General features: G+C 52.0%; 1 protein-coding gene across 1 annotated transcript in view; it reads left to right on the forward strand.

The window, feature by feature from the left end:
- The window catches only part of LOC142906524 (uncharacterized), a 32417-nt gene extending 12477 nt beyond the window's left edge, over positions 1-19940 (forward strand). Inside the window, exons 3-7 of the mRNA XM_076054528.1 lie at positions 843-979; positions 1840-1897; positions 12137-12312; positions 13520-13703; positions 19603-19940. Of these exons, the coding sequence (XP_075910643.1) occupies positions 843-979; positions 1840-1897; positions 12137-12312; positions 13520-13703; positions 19603-19940 (893 nt within the window). The remainder of the gene's footprint in view (positions 1-842; positions 980-1839; positions 1898-12136; positions 12313-13519; positions 13704-19602) is intronic.
- Positions 19941-20968: the final 1028 nt, after the last annotated feature.

Below are 20968 nucleotides of genomic sequence, written 5' to 3' on the forward strand. Positions count from 1 at the left end.
GTCGTGTCTCTCCATCATCTCCCCTCCCACCTACCCACTCACCCACTCACTCACTCACTCACCCACTCACCCACCCACTCACCCATCCACCCACTCACCCATCCACCCACCCACCCACTCACTCACCCATCCACCCACTCACCCATCCACCCACCCACCCACTCACCCACCCACCCACTCACCCACCCACCCACTCACCCATCCACCCACCCACTCACCCACTCATTCACCCACCCACTCACCCACCCACTCACCCATCCACTAACCCATCCACCCACCCACCTACCCACTCACCCACCCACTCACCCATCCACCCACTCACCCATCCACCCACTCACCCATCCACCCACTCACCCATCCACCCACTCACCCATCCACCCACTCACCCATCCACCCACTCACCCATACACCCACCCACCCACTCACCCATCCACCCATCCACCCACTCACCCACTCACTCACCCACCCACTCACCCATCCACCCACTCACCCATCCACCCACTCACCCATACACCCACCCACTCACCCATACACCCACCCACTCACCCATCCACCCACCCACCCACTCACCCACCCACTCACTCACCCATCCACCCACTCACCCATCCACCCACCCACCCACTCACCCACTCACCCACCCACTCACCCACCCACTCACCCACCCACTCACCCATCCACTAACCCATCCACTCACCTACCCACTCACCCACCCACTCACCCATCCACCCACTCACCCATCCACCCACTCACCCATCCACCCACTCACCCATCCACCCACTCACCCATCCAACCACTCATCCACCCACTCACCCACCCACCCCCGCCCCCACTCACCCCGCAAGCTCCCAAGCCGCTCTACGCCGTCGCCGCGCACAGCGACTGGCACCGTGCCAGGGAGCTCTCCGCACCAGGCGCCAGTCCCACCGCCAGTCCCACCGCCAGACCCACCGCCAGTCCCACCGCCAGACGTCGGCACAAGGTGACCGTGGTGGTGTTTGTTGTTTGAAAGCGATCGCTCAGTCCACACACGTGGTAGAAGGGAGCGAGATGGAACAGATGGAGATTAGTCCACACACGGTGTAGCAGGGAGCGAGATGGAACAGATGGAGATTAGTCCACACACGGGGTAGAAGGGAGCGAGATGGAACAGATGGAGATTAGTCCACACACGGGTCTAGAAGGGAGCGAGATGGAACAGATGGAGATTAGTCCACACACGGGTCTAGAAGGGAGCGAGATGGAACAGATGGAGATTAGTGCACACACGGGTCTAGAAGGGAGCGAGATGGAACAGATGGAGATTAGTGCACACACGGTCTAGAAGGGAGCGAGATGGAACAGATGGAGATTAGTCCACACACGGGTCTAGAAGGGAGCGAGATGGAACAGATGGAGATTAGTGCACACACGGTCTAGAAGGGAGCGAGATGGAACAGATGGAGATTAGTCCACACACGGGTATAGAAGGGAGTGAGATGGAACAGATGGAGATTAGTCCACACACGGGTCTCTAGAAGGGAGCGAGATGGAACAGATGGAGATTAGTCCACACACGGGTCTAGAAGGGAGTGAAAAGGAACAGATGGAGATTAGTCCACACACGGGTGTAGAAGGGAGTGAGATGGAACAGATGGATATTAGTCCACCCACGGGTCTAGAAGGGAGTGAGATGGAACAGATGGAGATTAGTCCACACACGGTGTAGCAGGGAGTGAGAAGGAACAGATGGAGATTAGTCCACACACGGTGTAGCAGGGAGTGAGATGGAACAGATGGAGATTAGTCCACACACGGGTGAGGGTGATTCCCTTCATGCCTCTCGCCATCTTCGCGTTTCAGATCACCAACAAGAGAGGAGCAGTCGCCTGCATCGTCACGGCCATCGTCTTCCTCATGAGTCGGTCCAACACCTGCACAGAGACACACACAGAGACTCACACAGAGACTCACACAGAGACTCACACAGAGACACACACAGAGACACACACACAGAGACACACACACAGAGACACACACAGACACACACAGACACACAGAGACACACACAGACACAGAGAGAGAGACACAGAGACACACACAGAGAGACACACAGAGACACACACAGACACACACAGAGAGACACACACAGACACACACAGAGACACACAGAGACACAGAGAGACACAGAGAGAGAGACACAGAGAGACACACAGAGACACACAAAGAGACACAGAGACTCACACAGAGAGACACACAAAGACACACACACAGAGACACACACAGAGAGACACACAGAGACACAGACACACACAGAGACACACAGAGACACACACAGACTCACACAGAGAGACACAGAGATACACACAGAGACACACAGAGACTCACACAGAGAGACACAGAGACTCACACAGAGAGACACAGAGTGACTCACAGAGACACAAGAGACTCACACAGAGACACACAGAGACTCACACATAGAGACACAGAGACACAGAGAGACACACAGAGACACACACAGAGACACATAGAGACACACACAGAGACACACACAGAGACTCACACAGAGAGACACAGAGACACACACAGAGAGACACAGAGTGACTCACAGAGACACAGAGACTCACACAGAGACACAGAGTGACTCACAGAGACACAGAGACTCACACAGAGAGACAGAGAGACACACAGAGACTCACACAGAGAGACAGAGACACAGAGACTCACACAGAGACACAGAGATACACAGAGACTCACACAGAGACACACAGAGAGACACAGAGACTCACACAGAGAGACACAGAGTGACTCACAGAGACACAGAGACTCACACAGAGACACAGAGTGACTCACAGAGACACAGAGACTCACACAGAGACACACAGAGACTCACACATAGAGACACAGAGACACAGAGACTCACAGAGACACACAGCGACACACACAGAGACACACAGAGACACACAGAGACACACACAGAGACACACACAGAGACACACACAGAGACTCACACAGAGACACACAGAGACACACAGAGACAGACACAGAGAGACACACAGAGACACACAAAGAGACACACAGAGACACAGAGAGACACAGAGAGACACACAGAGACACACACAGACACAGAGACACACACAGAGACACACAGAGACTCATACAGAGACACAGAGACACACAGAGACTCAAACAGAGACACACACAGAGACACAGAGACTCGCACAGAGACACACAGAGACAGACACAGAGACACAGAGAGACACAGAGAGACACAGAGAGACACACAGAGACACACAGAGACACACAGAGACACACAGAGACACACAGAGACACACAAAGAGACACACAGAGACACAGAGAGACACACAAAGAGACACACAGAGACTCACACAGAGACACAGAGTGACTCACAGAGACACACACAGAGACACACAGAGACTCACACATAGAGACACAGAGACACAGAGACTCACAGAGACACACAGAGACACACACAGACACAGAGACTCAAACAGAGACACACACAGAGACACAGAGACTCACACAGAGACACACAGAGACAGACACAGAGACACACAGAGACACCCAGAGACACACAGAGACACACAGAGACACAGAGAGACACACAAAGAGACACAGAGAGACACAAAGAGACACACAGAGACACACAGAGACTCACATAGAGACACACAGAGACTCACAGAGAGACACAGAGACACGCACAGACACACAGAGACTCACACAGAGAGACACAGACACACAGAGAGACACACAGAGAGACACACAGAGACACACACAGAGAGACACACAGAGACTCACACAGAGACTCACACAGAGACACACACAGAGACACACAGAGACACAGAGACTCACACAGAGACTCACACAGAGGCTCACACAGAGACTCGCACAGAGACTCACACAGAGACTTACACAGAGACACAGAGACTCACACAGAGACACACACAGAGACACAGAGACTCACACAGAGACACACAGAGACTCACACAGAGACACAGAGACTCACACAGAGACACAGAGACTCACACAGAGACACAGAGACTCACACAGAGACACACACAGAGACTCACACAGAGATACAGAGACTCACAAAGAGACACAGAGACTCACACAGATACACAGATAGTCACACAGATACACAGAGAGTCACACAGAGACACACACAGAGACACACACAGACACACAGAGACTCACACAGACACACAGAGACTCACACAGAGACACAGAAACTCACACAGAGACACAGAGACACACACAGAGACACAGAGACTCGCACAGAGACACAGAGACTCACACAGAGACTCACACAGAGACTCACACAGAGACTCACACAGAGACTCACACAGAGACACACACAGAGACTCACACAGAGACTCACACAGAGACACACACAGAGACACAAACTCACACAGAGACTCGCACAGAGACACACAGAGACACAGAGACTCACACAGACACACAGAGACTCACACAGAGACACACACAGAGACACAGAGACACACTGAGACACAGAGACACACACAGAGACACACAGAGACTCACACAGAGACACAGAGACTCACACAGAGACACAGAGACTCACACAGAGACACACACAGAGACACAGAGACACACACTGAGACACAGAGACACACACAGAGACACACAGAGACTCACACAGAGACACAGAGACTCACACAGAGACACAGAGACTCAGAGACTCACACAGAGACACAGAGACTCCCACAGAGACACACACAGAGACACAGAGACACACACTGAGACACAGACACACACAGAGACACACAGAGACACACACAGACACAGATACACACACAGAGACACACACAGAGACTCACACAGAGACACAGAGACACACAGAGACTCAAACAGAGACACACACAGAGACACAGAGACTCACACAGAGACTCACACAGAGACTCACACAGAGACACACAGAGACACACAGAGACACACAGAGACACAGAGACACACACACAGACACACACAGAGACACACACAGAGACACACACAGAGACTCACACAGAGACACAGAGACATACAGAGACTCAAACAGAGACACACACAGAGACACAGAGACTCGCACAGAGACACACAGAGACAGACACAGAGACACACAGAGACACACAGAGACACACAGAGACACACAGAGACACAGAGAGTCACACAAAGAGACACACAGAGACTCACACAGAGACACAGAGTGACTCACAGAGACACAGAGACTCACACAAAGACACACAGAGACTCACACAGAGACACAGAGACTCACAGAGACACACAGAGACACACAGAGACACACAGAGACAGAGACACACACAGAGACACACACAGAGACTCACACAGAGACACAGAGACACACGGAGACTCAAACAGAGACACACACAGAGACACACACAGAGACACACACAGAGACTCACACAGAGACACAGAGACATACAGAGACTCAAACAGAGACACACACAGAGACACAGAGACTCGCACAGAGACACACAGAGACAGACACAGAGACACACAGAGACACACAGAGACACACAGAGACACACAGAGACACAGAGAGTCACACAAAGAGACACACAGAGACTCACACAGAGACACAGAGTGACTCACAGAGACACAGAGACTCACACAAAGACACACAGAGACTCACACAGAGACACAGAGACTCACAGAGACACACAGAGACACACAGAGACACACAGAGACAGAGACACACACAGAGACACACACAGAGACTCACACAGAGACACAGAGACACACGGAGACTCAAACAGAGACACACACAGAGACACACACAGAGACTCACACAGAGACACAGAGACATACAGAGACTCAAACAGAGACACACACAGAGACACAGAGACTCGCACAGAGACACACAGAGACAGACACAGAGACACACAGAGACACACAGAGACACACAGAGACACACAGAGACACAGAGAGACACACAGAGACACACAGAGACACAGAGAGTCACACAAAGAGACACACAGAGACTCACACAGAGACACAGAGTGACTCACAGAGACACAGAGACTCACACAAAGACACACAGAGACTCACACAGAGACACAGAGACTCACAGAGACACACAGAGACACACAGAGACACACAGAGACAGAGACACACACAGAGACACACACAGAGACTCACACAGAGACACAGAGACACACGGAGACTCAAACAGAGACACACACAGAGACACAGAGACTCACACAGAGACACAGAGACTCACACAGAGACACACAGAGACAGACACAGAGACACACAGAGACACACAGAGACACAGACACAGAGAGACACACAAAGAGACACACAGAGACACAGAGAGACACACACAGAGACTCACACAGAGACACACAGAGACTCACAGAGACACACAGAGAGACACAGAGACACGCACAGACACACAGAGACTCACACAGAGAGACACAGAGACACACGGAGACTCAAACAGAGACACACACAGAGACACAGAGACTCACACAGAGACATACAGAGACAGACACAGAGACACACAGAGACACACAGAGACACAGACACAGAGAGACACACAAAGAGACACACAGAGACACACAGAGACACAGAGAGACACACACAGAGACTCACACAGAGACACACAGAGACTCACAGAGACACACAGAGAGACACAGAGACACGCACAGACACACAGAGACTCACACAGAGAGACACACAGACACACAGAGAGACACACAGAGAGACACACAGAGACTCACACAGAGACTTACACAGAGACACACAGACTCACACAGAGACACACAGAGACACAGAGACTCACACAGAGACACAGAGACTCACACAGAGACACAGAGACTCACACAGAGACACAGAGACACACAGAGACTCAAACAGAGACACACACAGAGACTCACACAGAGACACATAGAGACAGACACAGAGACACAGAGAGACACACAGAGACACACAGAGAGACACACAGAGACACACAGAGACACAGAGAGACACACAGAGACTCACACAGAGACACACATAGACTCACAGAGACACAGAGAGACACAGAGACACACAGAGACTCACACAGAGAGACACACAGAGAGACACACAGAGAGACACACAGAGACACACAGAGACACACACAGAGAGACACACAGAGACTCACACAGAGACTTACACAGAGACGCACACAGAGACGCACACAGAGACGCACACAGAGACTCACACAGAGACACACAGAGACACACACAGAGACACACAGACTCACACAGAGACTCACACAGAGACACAGAGACTCACACAGAGACTCACACAGAGACTCACACAGAGACACAGAGACTCACACAGAGACTCACACAGAGACTCACACAGAGACTCACACAGAGACTCACACAGAGACACACAGAGACTCACACAGAGACACACAGAGACTCACACAGAGACTCACACAGAGACACACACAGAGACACACACAGAGACACATAGACTCACACAGAGACACAGAGACTCACACAGAGACACAGAGACTCACACAGAGACACAGAGAGTCACACAGAGACACAGAGAGCCACACAGAGACTGACACAGAGACTCACACAGAGACACACAGAGACACACAGAGACACACAGAGACTCACACAGAGAGACACACAGAGACACACACAGAGAGACAGAGACACACACAGAGACACACACAGAGACACACACAGAGATGCATACAGAGACGCATACAGAGACACATACAGAGACTCACACAGAGACTCACACAGAGACACAGAGACTCACAGAGACACAGAGAGTCACACAGAGACACAGAGAGTCACACAGAGACTCACACAGAGACACAGAGACTCACACAGAGACACACAGAGACACACATAGAGACACACAGAGAGACACAGAGACACACACAGACACACACAGAGACACACAGAGACACACAGAGACACACAGAGACTCACACAGAGAGACACACAGAGACCCACAGACTCACCACACAGAGACACAGAGACTCACACAGACACACACAGATACACAGAGACTCACACAGAGTCTCACACAGAGACTCACACAGAGACACACACAGAGACGCACACAGAGACTCACACAGAGACTCGCACAGAGACTTGCACAGAGACTCGCACAGAGACACACAGAGACTCACACAGAGACACAGAGACTCACACAGAGACACAGAGACTCACACAGAGACACACACAGAGACACAGAGACTCACACAGAGATACAGAGACTCACACAGAGACACAGAGACTCACACAGATACACAGATAGTCACACAGATACACAGAGTCACACAGAGACACACACACAGACACACAGAGACTCACACAGACACACAGAGACTCACACAGAGACACAGAGACTCGCACAGAGACACAGAGACTCACACAGAGACACACAGAGACTCACACAGAGACACACACAGAGACTCACACAGAGACTCACACAGAGACACACACAGAGACACAAACTCACACAGAGACTCGCACAGAGACACACAGAGACTCACACAGAGACACAGAGACTCGCACAGAGACACAGACTCACACAGAGACACACACAGAGACACAGAGACTCACACAGAGATACAGAGACTCACACAGAGACACAGAGACTCACACAGACACACAGAGACTCACACAGACACACAGAGACTCACACAGAGACACACACAGAGACACAGAGACACACACTGAGACACAGAGACACACACAGAGACTCACACAGAGACACAGAGACTCACACAGAGACACAGAGACTCACACAGAGACACACACAGAGACACAGACACACAGATAACTCACACAGAGACACAGAGACTCACACAGACACACAGAGGCTCACACAGACACACAGAGACTCACACAGAGACACAGAGACTCACACAGAGACTCACACAGAGACTCACACAGAGACACACACAGAGACTCACACAGAGACTCACACAGAGACTCGCACAGAGGCTTGCACAGAGACTCGCACAGAGACTCACACAGAGACACACAGAGACTCACACAGAGACACAGAGACTCACACAGAGACACAGACTCACACAGAGACACACACAGAGACACAGAGACTCACACAGAGATACAGAGACTCACACAGAGACACAGAGACTCACACAGATACACAGATAGTCACACAGATACACAGAGTCACACAGAGACACACACACAGACACACAGAGACTCACACAGACACACAGAGACTCACACAGAGACACAGAGACTCACACAGAGACACAGAGACACACACAGAGACACAGAGACTCGCACAGAGACACAGAGACTCACACAGAGACACACAGAGACTCACACAGAGACACACACAGAGACTCACACAGAGACTCACACAGAGACACACACAGAGACACAAACTCACACAGAGACTCACACAGACACACAGAGACTCACACAGACACACAGAGACTCACACAGAGACACACACAGAGACACAGAGACACACACTGAGACACAGAGACACACACAGAGACTCACACAGAGACACAGAGACTCACACAGAGACACAGAGACTCACACAGAGACACACACAGAGACACAGACACACAGATAACTCACACAGAGACACAGAGACTCACACAGACACACAGAGGCTCACACAGACACACAGAGACTCACACAGAGACACAGAGACTCACACAGAGACTCACACAGAGACTCACACAGAGACTCACACAGAGACACACACAGAGACTCGCACAGAGACTCGCACAGAGACTCGCACAGAGACTCACACAGAGACACACAGAGACTCACACAGAGACACAGAGACTCACACAGAGACTCACACAGAGACTCACACAGAGACACACACAGAGACTCACACAGAGACTCACACAGAGACTCGCACAGAGGCTTGCACAGAGGCTTGCACAGAGACTCGCACAGAGACTCACACAGAGACACACAGAGACTCACACAGAGACACAGAGACTCACACAGAGACACAGACTCACACAGAGACACACACAGAGACACAGAGACTCACACAGAGATACAGAGACTCACACAGAGACACAGAGACTCACACAGATACACAGATAGTCACACAGATACACAGAGTCACACAGAGACACACACACAGACACACAGAGACTCACACAGACACACAGAGACTCACACAGAGACACAGAGACTCACACAGAGACACAGAGACACACACAGAGACACAGAGACTCGCACAGAGACACAGAGACTCACACAGAGACACACAGAGACTCACACAGAGACACACACAGAGACTCACACAGAGACTCACACAGAGACACACACAGAGACACAAACTCACACAGAGACTCACACAGACACACAGAGACTCACACAGACACACAGAGACTCACACAGAGACACACACAGAGACACAGAGACACACACTGAGACACAGAGACACACACAGAGACTCACACAGAGACACAGAGACTCACACAGAGACACAGAGACTCACACAGAGACACACACAGAGACACAGACACACAGATAACTCACACAGAGACACAGAGACTCACACAGACACACAGAGGCTCACACAGACACACAGAGACTCACACAGAGACACAGAGACTCACACAGAGACTCACACAGAGACTCACACAGAGACTCACACAGAGACACACACAGAGACTCACACAGAGACTCGCACAGAGACTCACACAGAGACACACAGAGACTCACACAGAGACACAGAGACTCACACAGAGACACAGAGACTCACACAGAGACACACACAGAGACACAGAGACTCACACAGAGATACAGAGACTCACACAGAGACACAGAGACTCACACAGATACACAGATAGTCACACAGATACACAGAGAGTCACACAGAGACACACACAGAGACACACACAGACACACAGAGACTCACACAGACACACAGAGACTCACACAGAGACACAGAGACTCACACAGAGACACAGAGACACACACAGAGACACAGAGACTCGCACAGAGACACAGAGACTCACACAGAGACACACAGAGACTCACACAGAGACACACACAGAGACACACAGAGACTCACACAGAGACACACACAGAGACACAAACTCACACAGAGACTCGCACAGAGACACACAGAGACACAGAGACTCACACAGACACACAGAGACTCACACAGAGACACACACAGAGACACAGAGACACACACTGAGACACAGAGACACACACAGAGACACACAGAGACTCACACAGAGACACAGAGACTCACACAGAGACACAGAGACTCACACAGAGACACACACAGAGACACAGACACACAGATAACTCACACAGAGACACAGAGACTCACACAGACACAAAGAGGCTCACACAGACACACAGAGACTCACACAGAGACTCACACAGAGACTCACACAGAGACTCACACAGAGACACACACAGAGACACAGAGACACACACAGAGACACAGAGACTCACACAGAGACTCACACAGAGACACACACAGAGACACGCACAGAGACACGGAGACTCACACAGAGACACAGAGACTCACACAGAGACACAGAGACTCACACAGAGACACAGAGACTCACACAGAGACTCACACAGAGACACACACAGAGACACAGACACACAGAGAACTCACACAGAGACACAGAGACTCACACAGACACACAGAGGCTCACACAGAGACTCACACAGAGACACACACAGAGACACAGAGACACATACAAAATATCACTCACTTATAGGCACTCATCGATCATGGCTGATGATGATGCTGATGATAACGCTGCTGATGATGCTGATGATGGTAATAATCCTGCTGCTGCTGCTGATGATGATGATGGTAATAATCCTGCTGCTGCTGATGATGCTGATGATGATGGTAATAATCCTGCTGCTGATGATGATGCTGCTGCTGATGATGGTAATAATCCTGCTGCTGCTGATGCTGCTGATGATGGTAATAATCCTGCTGCTGATGATGATGATGCTGCTGATGATGGTAATAATCCTGCTGCTGCTGCTGATGATGATGATGCTGATGATGACGGTAATAATCCTGTTGCTGATGATGATGATGCTGCTGATGATGGTAATAACCCTGCTGCTGCTGCTGATGATGATGATGATAACGCTGCTGATGCTAAAACCTTCCGGTAATTTCCCAGTCGTGGCTCCGGCTTCTGCCGCTGCCAACGACAACAACAACGATAACAACAACGACACCAACAACGACAACACCGCCCCGGTGATCCTGGGAGGTGTGAACGTCACCGTGCCGTTCAGAATCGGCGGCACCAGCGGCACCGTGGAAGTTCGCCTGCTCAGGAACGGCTCGCTCCTGGCAAGTGGAATGAGTGAATACGGGCGACACGTTTCTAGTTAATTAGATAGACTTTGTGATAAATGTTTACTCCTACAACATCAGAAATGCAGTGCCACATTAAATACGCACTACAATACGGGCGACACGTTTCTAGTTAATTAGATAGACTTTGTAATAAATGTTTACTCCTACAACATCAGAGTACAGTGCCACATTGAATAAGCACTACAATAAATATAGACAACACGTTTCTAGTTAATTAGATAGACTTTGTAATAAATGTTTACTCCTACAACACCGTCCTTTAGTCGTCCTTTAGTCGTCCTCTAGCCGTCCTCTAGCCGTCCTTTAGCCGTCCTCTAGCCGTCCTTTAGTCGTCCTTTAGTCGTCCTTTAGTCATTCTCTAGCCGTCCTTTAGTCGTCCTCTAGCCGTCCTTTAGTCATTCTCTAGCCGTCCTTTAGTCATTCTCTAGCCGTCCTTTAGTCATTCTCTAGTCGACCTTTAGTCGTCCTCTAGTCGACCTCCAGTCGTCCTTTAGCCGTCCTTTAGTCATCCTTTAGTCATCCTTTAGTCGTCCTTTAGTCATTCTCTAGCCGTCCTTTAGTCGTCCTTTAGTCATTCTCTAGCCGTCCTTTAGTCATTCTCTAGCCGTCCTTTAGTCGTCCTTTAGTCATTCTCTAGCCGTCCTTTAGTCATTCTCTAGCCGTCCTTTAGTCATCCTCTAGTCGTCCTTTAGTCATTCTCTAGTCGTCCTTTAGTCATTCTCTAGCCGTCCTTTAGTCATTCTCTAGCCGTCCTTTAGTCATTCTCTAGCCGTCCTTTAGTCATTCTCTAGCCGTCCTTTAGTCATCCTTTAGCCGTCCTTTCGTCATCCTCTAGCCGTCCTTTAGTCATCCTTTAGCCGTCCTTTCGTCATCCTCTAGCCGTCCTTTAGTCATCCTTTAGCCGTCCTTTAGTCATCCTCTAGCCGTCCTCTAGCCGTCCTTTAGTCATTCTCTAGCCGTCCTCTAGTCATTCTCTAGTCATCCTCTAGTCATTCTCTAGCCGTCCTCTAGTCGTCCTCTAGCCGTCCTCTAGTCATTCTCTAGCCGTCCTTTAGTCATCCTTTAGTCATCCTTTAGCCGTCCTCTAGCCATCCTTTAGTCATCCTCTAGTCGACCTCCAGTCGACCTCCGGTCGCCCTCTAGCCGTCGTTTAGTCACCGCCTGCTGTGCCCCACCGCAGGCGAAGTGCTTCACAACGGGCCGGACGGAGTGCGACGGCGAGGCTCGCGCCCTCCCCGTCCTGCGCGTCGCTGATTGGTCCCCGCCGTGCGGCGAGGTGTTCTTCCCGGAGGCGGGCGCCGGGACGTACGTCTTGCAGTGCTGTGACGCCGACGGGGACTGCGAGGGAGAGTACCGCTTCAGCGGTGCGTGGTGTGGTGTGTGGTGTGGTGTAGTGTGGGGTGTGGTGTGGTGTGTAGTGTGTGTGGTGTAGTGTGTGGTGTGTGTGGTGTAGTGTGTGGTGTAGTGTGTGTGGTGTGTGTGGTGTAGTGTGTGGTGTAGTGTGTGTGGTGTAGTGTGTGGTGTAGTGTGTGGTGTAGTGTGTGTGTGGTGTGTGTGGTGTGTGTGGTGTGTGTGGTGTGTGGTGTAGTGTGTGTGGTGTAGTGTGGTGTGTGTGGTGTAGTGTGTGTGGTGTAGTGTGTGTGGTGTGTGTGGTGTGGTGTGTGTGTGGTGTAGTGTGTGTGGTGTGTGTGGTGTGTGTGGTGTGGTGTAGTGTGTGGTGTAGTGTGTGGTGTGTGTGGTGTGGTGTGTGTGGTGTGGTGTAGGTGGTGTGGTGTGGTGTGTGGTGTAGTGTGGTGTGTGTGGTGTGTAGTGTGTGTGGTGTAGTGTGTGTGGTGTAGTGTGTGTGGTGTGGTGTGTAGTGTAGTGTGTGTGTGTGGTGTGTAGTGTAGTGTGTGTGTGTGGTGTAGTGTGTGTGGTGTAGTGTGGTGTGGTGTAGTGTGTGTGGTGTAGTGTGTGTGGTGTGTGGTGTAGTGTAGTGTGTGTGGTGTGTGTGGGGTGTGTGGTGTGTGTGGTGTAGTGTGTGTGTAGTGTAGTGTGTGTGGTGTGTGTGGGGTGTGTGGTGTGTGTGGTGTAGTGTGTGTGGTGTAGTGTGTGGTGTAGTGTGTGTAGTGTGTGTGGTGTGGTGTGTGTGTGGTGTGTGTGGTGTAGTGTGTGTGGTGTGTGTGGTGTAGTGTGTGTGGTGTAGTGTGTGTGGTGTAGTGTAGTGTGTGTGGTGTAGTGTGGTGTGGTGTAGTGTGTGTGGTGTAGTGTGTGTGGTGTGTGGTGTAGTGTAGTGTGTGTGGTGTGTGTGGGGTGTGTGGTGTGTGTGGTGTAGTGTGTGGTGTGTGTGGTGTGGTGTGTATAGTGTGTGTGTGGTGTAGTGTAGTGTGTAGTGTGTGTGGTGTAGTGTGTGTGGTGTGGTGTGTGTAGTGTGGTGTGGTGTGGTGTAGTGTGTGTGGTGTGTGTGGTGTAGTGTGTAGTGTGGTGTGTGTGGTGTAGTGTGTGTGGTGTAGTGTGTGTGGGGTAGTGTGTGTGGTGTAGTGTGTGTGGGGTAGTGTGTGTGGTGTAGTGTGTGTGGTGTAGTGTGTGGTGTAGTGTGTGTGGTGTGTAGTGTGTGTGGGGTGTGTAGTGTGTGGTGTAGTGTGTGTGGGGTGTGTAGTGTGTGGTGTAGTGTAGTGTGTGTGGTGTAGTGTAGTGTGTGTGGTGTAGTGTGTGTGGTGTAGTGTAGTGTGTGGTGTGTAGTGTAGTGTGTGTGGGGTGTGTAGTGTGTGGTGTAGTGTAGTGTGTGTGGTGTAGTGTAGTGTGTGGTGTGTGTGGTGTAGTGTAGTGTGTGTGGTGTGTGTAGTGTGTAGTGTGTGTGGTGTAGTGTGTGGTGTAGTGTGTGTGGTGTAGTGTGTGTGTGGTGTAGTGTGTGTGGTGTGTGTGGTGTAGTGTGTGTGGTGTGTAGTGTGTAGTGTGTGTGGTGTGTAGTGTGTAGTGTGTGTGGTGTAGTGTGTGTGGTGTAGTGTGGTGTAGTGTGTGTGGTGTAGTGTGTGTGGTGTAGTGTGTGTGGTGTAGTGTGTGTGGTGTAGTGTGTGTGGTGTGGTGTGTGGTGTAGTGTGTGTGGTGTAGTGTGTGTGGTGTAGTGTGTGTGTGGTGTAGTGTGTGTGGTGTGTGGTGTAGTGTAGTGTGTGTGGTGTGTGTAGTGTGTAGTGTGTGTGGTGTAGTGTGTGGTGTAGTGTGTGTGGTGTAGTGTGTGTGTGGTGTAGTGTGTGTGGTGTGTGTGGTGTAGTGTGTGTGGTGTGTAGTGTGTAGTGTGTGTGGTGTGTAGTGTGTAGTGTGTGTGGTGTAGTGTGTGTGGTGTAGTGTGGTGTAGTGTGTGTGGTGTAGTGTGTGTGGTGTAGTGTGTGTGGTGTAGTGTGTGTGGTGTAGTGTGTGTGGTGTGGTGTGTGGTGTAGTGTGTGTGGTGTAGTGTGTGTGGTGTAGTGTGTGTGTGGTGTAGTGTGTGTGGTGTGTGGTGTAGTGTGTGGTGTAGTGTGTGTGGTGTAGTGTGGTGTGTGTGGTGTAGTGTGTGTGGTGTGTGGTGTAGTGTGTGTGCTGTAGTGTGTGGTGTAGTGTGTGTAGTGTGGTGTGTGTGGTGTAGTGTGTAGTGTAGTGTGTGTGGTGTAGTGTGTGTGGTGTGGTGTGTGGTGTAGTGTGTGTGGTGTAGTGTGTGGTGTGGGGTGGTGTGGTGTGTGGTGTAGTGTGTGTGGTGTAGTGTAGTGTGTGTGGTGTAGTGTGTGTGGTGTAGTGTGTAGTGTAGTGTGTGTGGTGTGTGTGGTGTAGTGTGTGTGGTGTAGTGTAGTGTGTGTGGTGTAGTGTGTGTGGTGTGTGTGGTGTAGTGTGTGTGGTGTAGTGTGTAGTGTGGTGTGTGTGTGGTGTGTGGTGTAGTGTGTGTGGTGTAGTGTGTGTGGTGTAGTGTGTGGTGTGTGTGGTGTAGTGTGTGTGGTGTAGTGTGTGTGGTGTAGTGTGTGTGGTGTAGTGTGTGGTGTAGTGTGTGGTGTGTAGTGTAGTGTGTGTGGTGTGGTGTGTGGGGTGTGTGGTGTGTGTGGTGTAGTGTGTGTGGTGTAGTGTGTGTGGTGTGGTGTGGTGTAGTGTGGTGTAGTGTGGTGTAGTGTGTGTGGTGTAGTGTGTGTGGTGTAGCGTGGCGGTGAGGTGTGGGAAGCTGTAAGCCCCAGGCTACTTTGGGCTCGCCTTCCCATCAATCAGAGGCGAGGAGTGGTGGTCGTGGTTACTTATGCCCCCACCGAAGACGAACATCCGTGGAGGGATGCAGGCAAGGCCGATGAGTCAGATGCCTTCTATGACCTCCTGTCACAGATGCTAGCTAAAGTGGCCCCTCGGGATAGAGTCATCTTGTTGGGTGACTTCAATGCCCGAGTTGGTCATGATGCTGGCACCTGGTCTGGAGTGATTGGAGGGCATGGGCCAGATCAGCTCAATAACAACGGTAGGAGGCTGCTAGATTTTTGTGCAGCCCATGGGCTTGTAATTACTAACACGCTGTTCCGGCATCGGCGCATCCACACAACATCATGGATGCATGCCGGGTCCAAGCAAGAACATCTGCTGGACTACGTAGTGACGGACCAGCGGATGCGAGCCCATGTCCTTGACACCAGGACCTACTGTGGAGCTGATCTGCCCTCTGACCATCGACTTGTCATCTGTAAGATGCGCCTGCCATTCTTCCACTCCGGTGGTGGGTGTACACCCAGGACCCCATCCAAACCTAAGGTGGCCTGGTCTCAGCTAGCTGATGAAAGTTGCAAGTGAGAATTTCATCATCGCTTGCGGCTGGGGTTGGCATCGTCCCCCACTCCTCCAGATGTCGAGGGTAAATGGGCGAGGTTTAGGACTGTGGCTCATGCAGTTGCAATGGCTGCTTTGGGTACGCGGTCCAGACCTCCCCAGAGACCCTGACTGGCAGAGGAGGTGTTGAGGATGGCTGAGAAAAAGCGACAGGCCCACTCTCATCGGCTACAGAATCCCACGTCAGAGAATGAGGAGGCTTACTGCAGCCTTCGCTCGGAGGTTCGGAGAGCCCTGAGGCGCTGCAAGGATGGTGGGTAGTGGTCGCGGGTTGCTGAGGAGATGGAGTCTGCCTCAATGGCCCGCGATCACAAATCCCTATTTAACTCCATCAAAACAGTAACCTGCAGCACCACACCTATTACCATAATTCGGGGAAAAAACGGTGATCCAATCTCCGACCCCATGGAACAGGTTTGCAGATTTGCTAAGCATTTCTGTGAAGTCCTGGGGGAGGGGAAATCCCTCGACATGAAAAACATCGTGGGACAAAGTGGAGATGACCCTGCTGAGGCTGCGGTGCCTCAAATATTGTAAAAAGAAGTCACCCCCTGTGAGTGGCTGGCTGTGGTGCCATCTGTTGAGGAAGTACTGAAGGCGATCCAGAGCCTGAGACCAGGAAAGGCACCGGGCAGAGATGATCTCCCAAGCGAAATGCTGAGGGAGGGTGGCGTTTGTGCACAGACTGCCCTACATGACATCATGACAACAGTCTGGACCAATGGATAGGTTCTGCAGGATTGGAAGGATGCCCTTGTGGTCCCCCTCTTTAAGAAGGGGGACCGCACAGACTGTAACAACTCCAGGGGCATCTCACTCCTCAGTGTGCCGGGAAAGGTCCTGGCAAGGATTATTCAACATTGCCTTGCCAGGCACGCTGAGGAGACGCTTGCGGAGCCTCAATATGGTTTCCTGCACAGACGCCATATTTTCTGTCCGTTTGCTATAGCAGAGGTGTAGGGAATTCCAACATCTCTGCTTTATTGACCTGGTCAAGGGCTATGATACCATCAGTAGGCCTGGGCTCTGGGTTGTTCTTCGTGCTTTCAGAGTCCCTGACCCACGGCTCACGATCATTAAGGACCGGGTAAAACTACGTGGCCGGGAGTCGGAGCCATTCCCTATTCACCTTGGGGTGCGACAGGGATGTCCTCTAGCTCCCACATTATTTAACATATTTTTCGACCACGTAGATCGTGAAGCCTTTGAGGCTGATCGATGCCCGGGTGCGGTCAAGGGATGGCTCCCTATTGGTCAACCACATTATGTATTCCGATTATTTGGTAATTGCCGCTCACTCAGTGGAGGAGTTGGAGGCGCTGCTGCTGAAACTGGAGCGTGCCACTAAGAGGTGGGGCCCTACCATCAGCCCCACCAAAACGAAGCACCTGGCTGGGTATTTTGTACCATCGGGCACTCCGCCCCCACAACTCCCAATCGGTGATGGGGCAGTTGTGGGGAGAGTGGAGAGTTTCCCATACCTGGGCAGTGTGCTCATGACCGGCTCTGGTTTGACAGCAGAGGTCTCACTCAGAATCAGTCGAGCGGCATTATTTCATCGGATGCGTAACGCTGTGTGGAAGCTACCTGGTCTGTCGCTCCGCACGAAGCTTCAAGTCTTCTCGGCCACGGTCACTCCCTCCCTTCTCTACGCTTGCGAAACGTGGACCCCGCTAATGGAACATCTTCGCCAATTGGAAACATTTAGGCTGGCCTGCCTACGATCCATCCTGGGTTTAACCAGACTGGATTGTGTGAGGAGCTCACAAATCCTCGAAAGATGTGGACAAAGTACCATCGGTGAGCTCCTCCGGCAGGCAAGGCTGCGTTGGCTGGGTCATGTAGCCCGCATGCCCAGCCACCGCATGCCTAAACAGCTTTTGTTCGGCCAGATCGAGGGGGCTAAACGGGCGCGGCACGGGCTAGAGAAGAGATGGAGTGACGTGGTACAGGAGGACCTGGAGCTGAGTGGATTTGCCGATGACCGGTACCAGTGGTGTCAAGATCGGCCTCTGTGGAGGAGGAGGCTCGTGAAGGATGCTACTGGGCAGTTGGAGGCAGTCGCCCTCCAACAACAACGGAGGGCGGAGGAGCGACGCTCACAACAACGAGCGGAGCGCCGGGTGGCTAAAGCACAGCAGGTTGGCACAGTAGGGGGCACAGGTGGTGCATCAACCAGTCATCTCAGTCAGTCGACCCGTGGCACCTGCCGGGTCTACGCCGTGACCTCCTGCCAGCGGGCGTTCGACACTTCACGTGGCCTCAACGTGCACCAAACCTGGCACAATTGCCGTGGTGACATCACCACAAATCCTTGGACAAAGTCCCATCGTTGAGCTCCTCCTTGAGGTCGTACGGGGTGGCGGGTCTTTGTTTTTGAGTGCTCGTAAGTCGGCCGTCTTCCCGTCGCCGTCAAGTTGTTGACGCCCCGCCGTGCGATTCCCCCGTTGACAGTGGGGGCCGTCCCCGCGACGACTGCCGCCGCGTCTCTCCCTCCCGCCACGCGCCCGTCGGACCGGCCGCCCACGACCTCCACACCCCCGTGGTGGATCGCCGCCATCGCCGCGGTCGTAATCCTCGTGTTTGCCGCCGTACCGGCTCGCGCCGCGTGCCTTAGACGCCGCGAGACCGGCTACGAATTCAGCGGTCCCACAGCGCTGTGTTATGGGACCGGCGGATATCTCTTAGCGCAGGACCCCCAAGCCCCCCCCCCCCAAGCCCCCCCCCCAAGCCCCGCCCCCCCCCTCTCGACCCCCCCCTCCATAGAGATCCATGCAGGCAAAGACGAATAAATCGAATCCACGACCTCCTGCGTACCAGGCGAGGTAGTTAACAACCCCTAGACACCGCGTCATTCCAGTCGACCTCCTGCGTACCAGGCGAGGTAGTTAACAACCCCTAGACACCGCGTCATTCCAGTCGACCTCCTGCGTACCAGGCGAGGTAGTTAACATCCCCTAGACACCGCGTCATTCCAGTCGACCACCTGCGTACCAGGCGAGGTAGTTAACATCCCCTAGACACCGCGTCATTCCAGTCGACCACCTGCGTACCAGGCGAGGTAGTTAACAACCCCTAGACACCGCGTCATTCCAGTCGACCACCTGCGTACCAGGCGAGGTAGTTAACAACCCCTAGACACCGCGTCATTCCAGTCGACCTCCTGCGTACCAGGCGAGGTGGTTAACATCCCCTAGACACCGCGTCATTCCAGTCGACCTCCTGCGTACCAGGCGAGGTAGTTAACAACCCCTAGACACCGCGCCATTCCAGTCGACCTCCTGCGTACCAGGCGAGGTGGTTAATATCCCCTAGACACCGCGTCATTCCAGTCGACCTCCTTCGTACCAGGCGAGGTAGTTAACAACCCCTAGACACCGCGTCATTCCAGTCGACCTCCTGCGTACCAGGCGAGGTGGTTAACATCCCCTAGACACCGCGTCATTCCAGTCGACCACCTGCGTACCAGACGAGGTAGTTAACATCCCCTAGACACCGCGTCATTCCAGTCGACCTCCTGCGTACCAAGCGAGGTAGTTAACATCCCCTAGACACCGTGGCCAGGTGACGGCTCGCGAGGCCCCAATAGATGCAGTTCTCAAGACGTAGTTCTCAAGATGTAGTTCTCAAGATACAGTTCTCAAGAGGTTTGCGAGTAGCCTTCAGAAGGAGATGAGAGAGAGAGAGAGGAGGCTGATTGGCCAGAACACTTGAAGTTCTTCATGCATATTCTTGGTTCTTTCGGTAAAGTCACCACGTAGAAGGGAAACAATAAAATAATAAAAATATAAAACAATAAAATTATTGTAAAACAATAAAA

This window comes from Petromyzon marinus, chromosome 66, assembly GCF_048934315.1.
Source record: "Petromyzon marinus isolate PM22_M1 ecotype Great Lakes invasive population chromosome 66, UKy_Petmar_22M1.pri1.0, whole genome shotgun sequence".
Classification (NCBI taxonomy): Eukaryota; Metazoa; Chordata; class Hyperoartia; order Petromyzontiformes; family Petromyzontidae; genus Petromyzon; species Petromyzon marinus.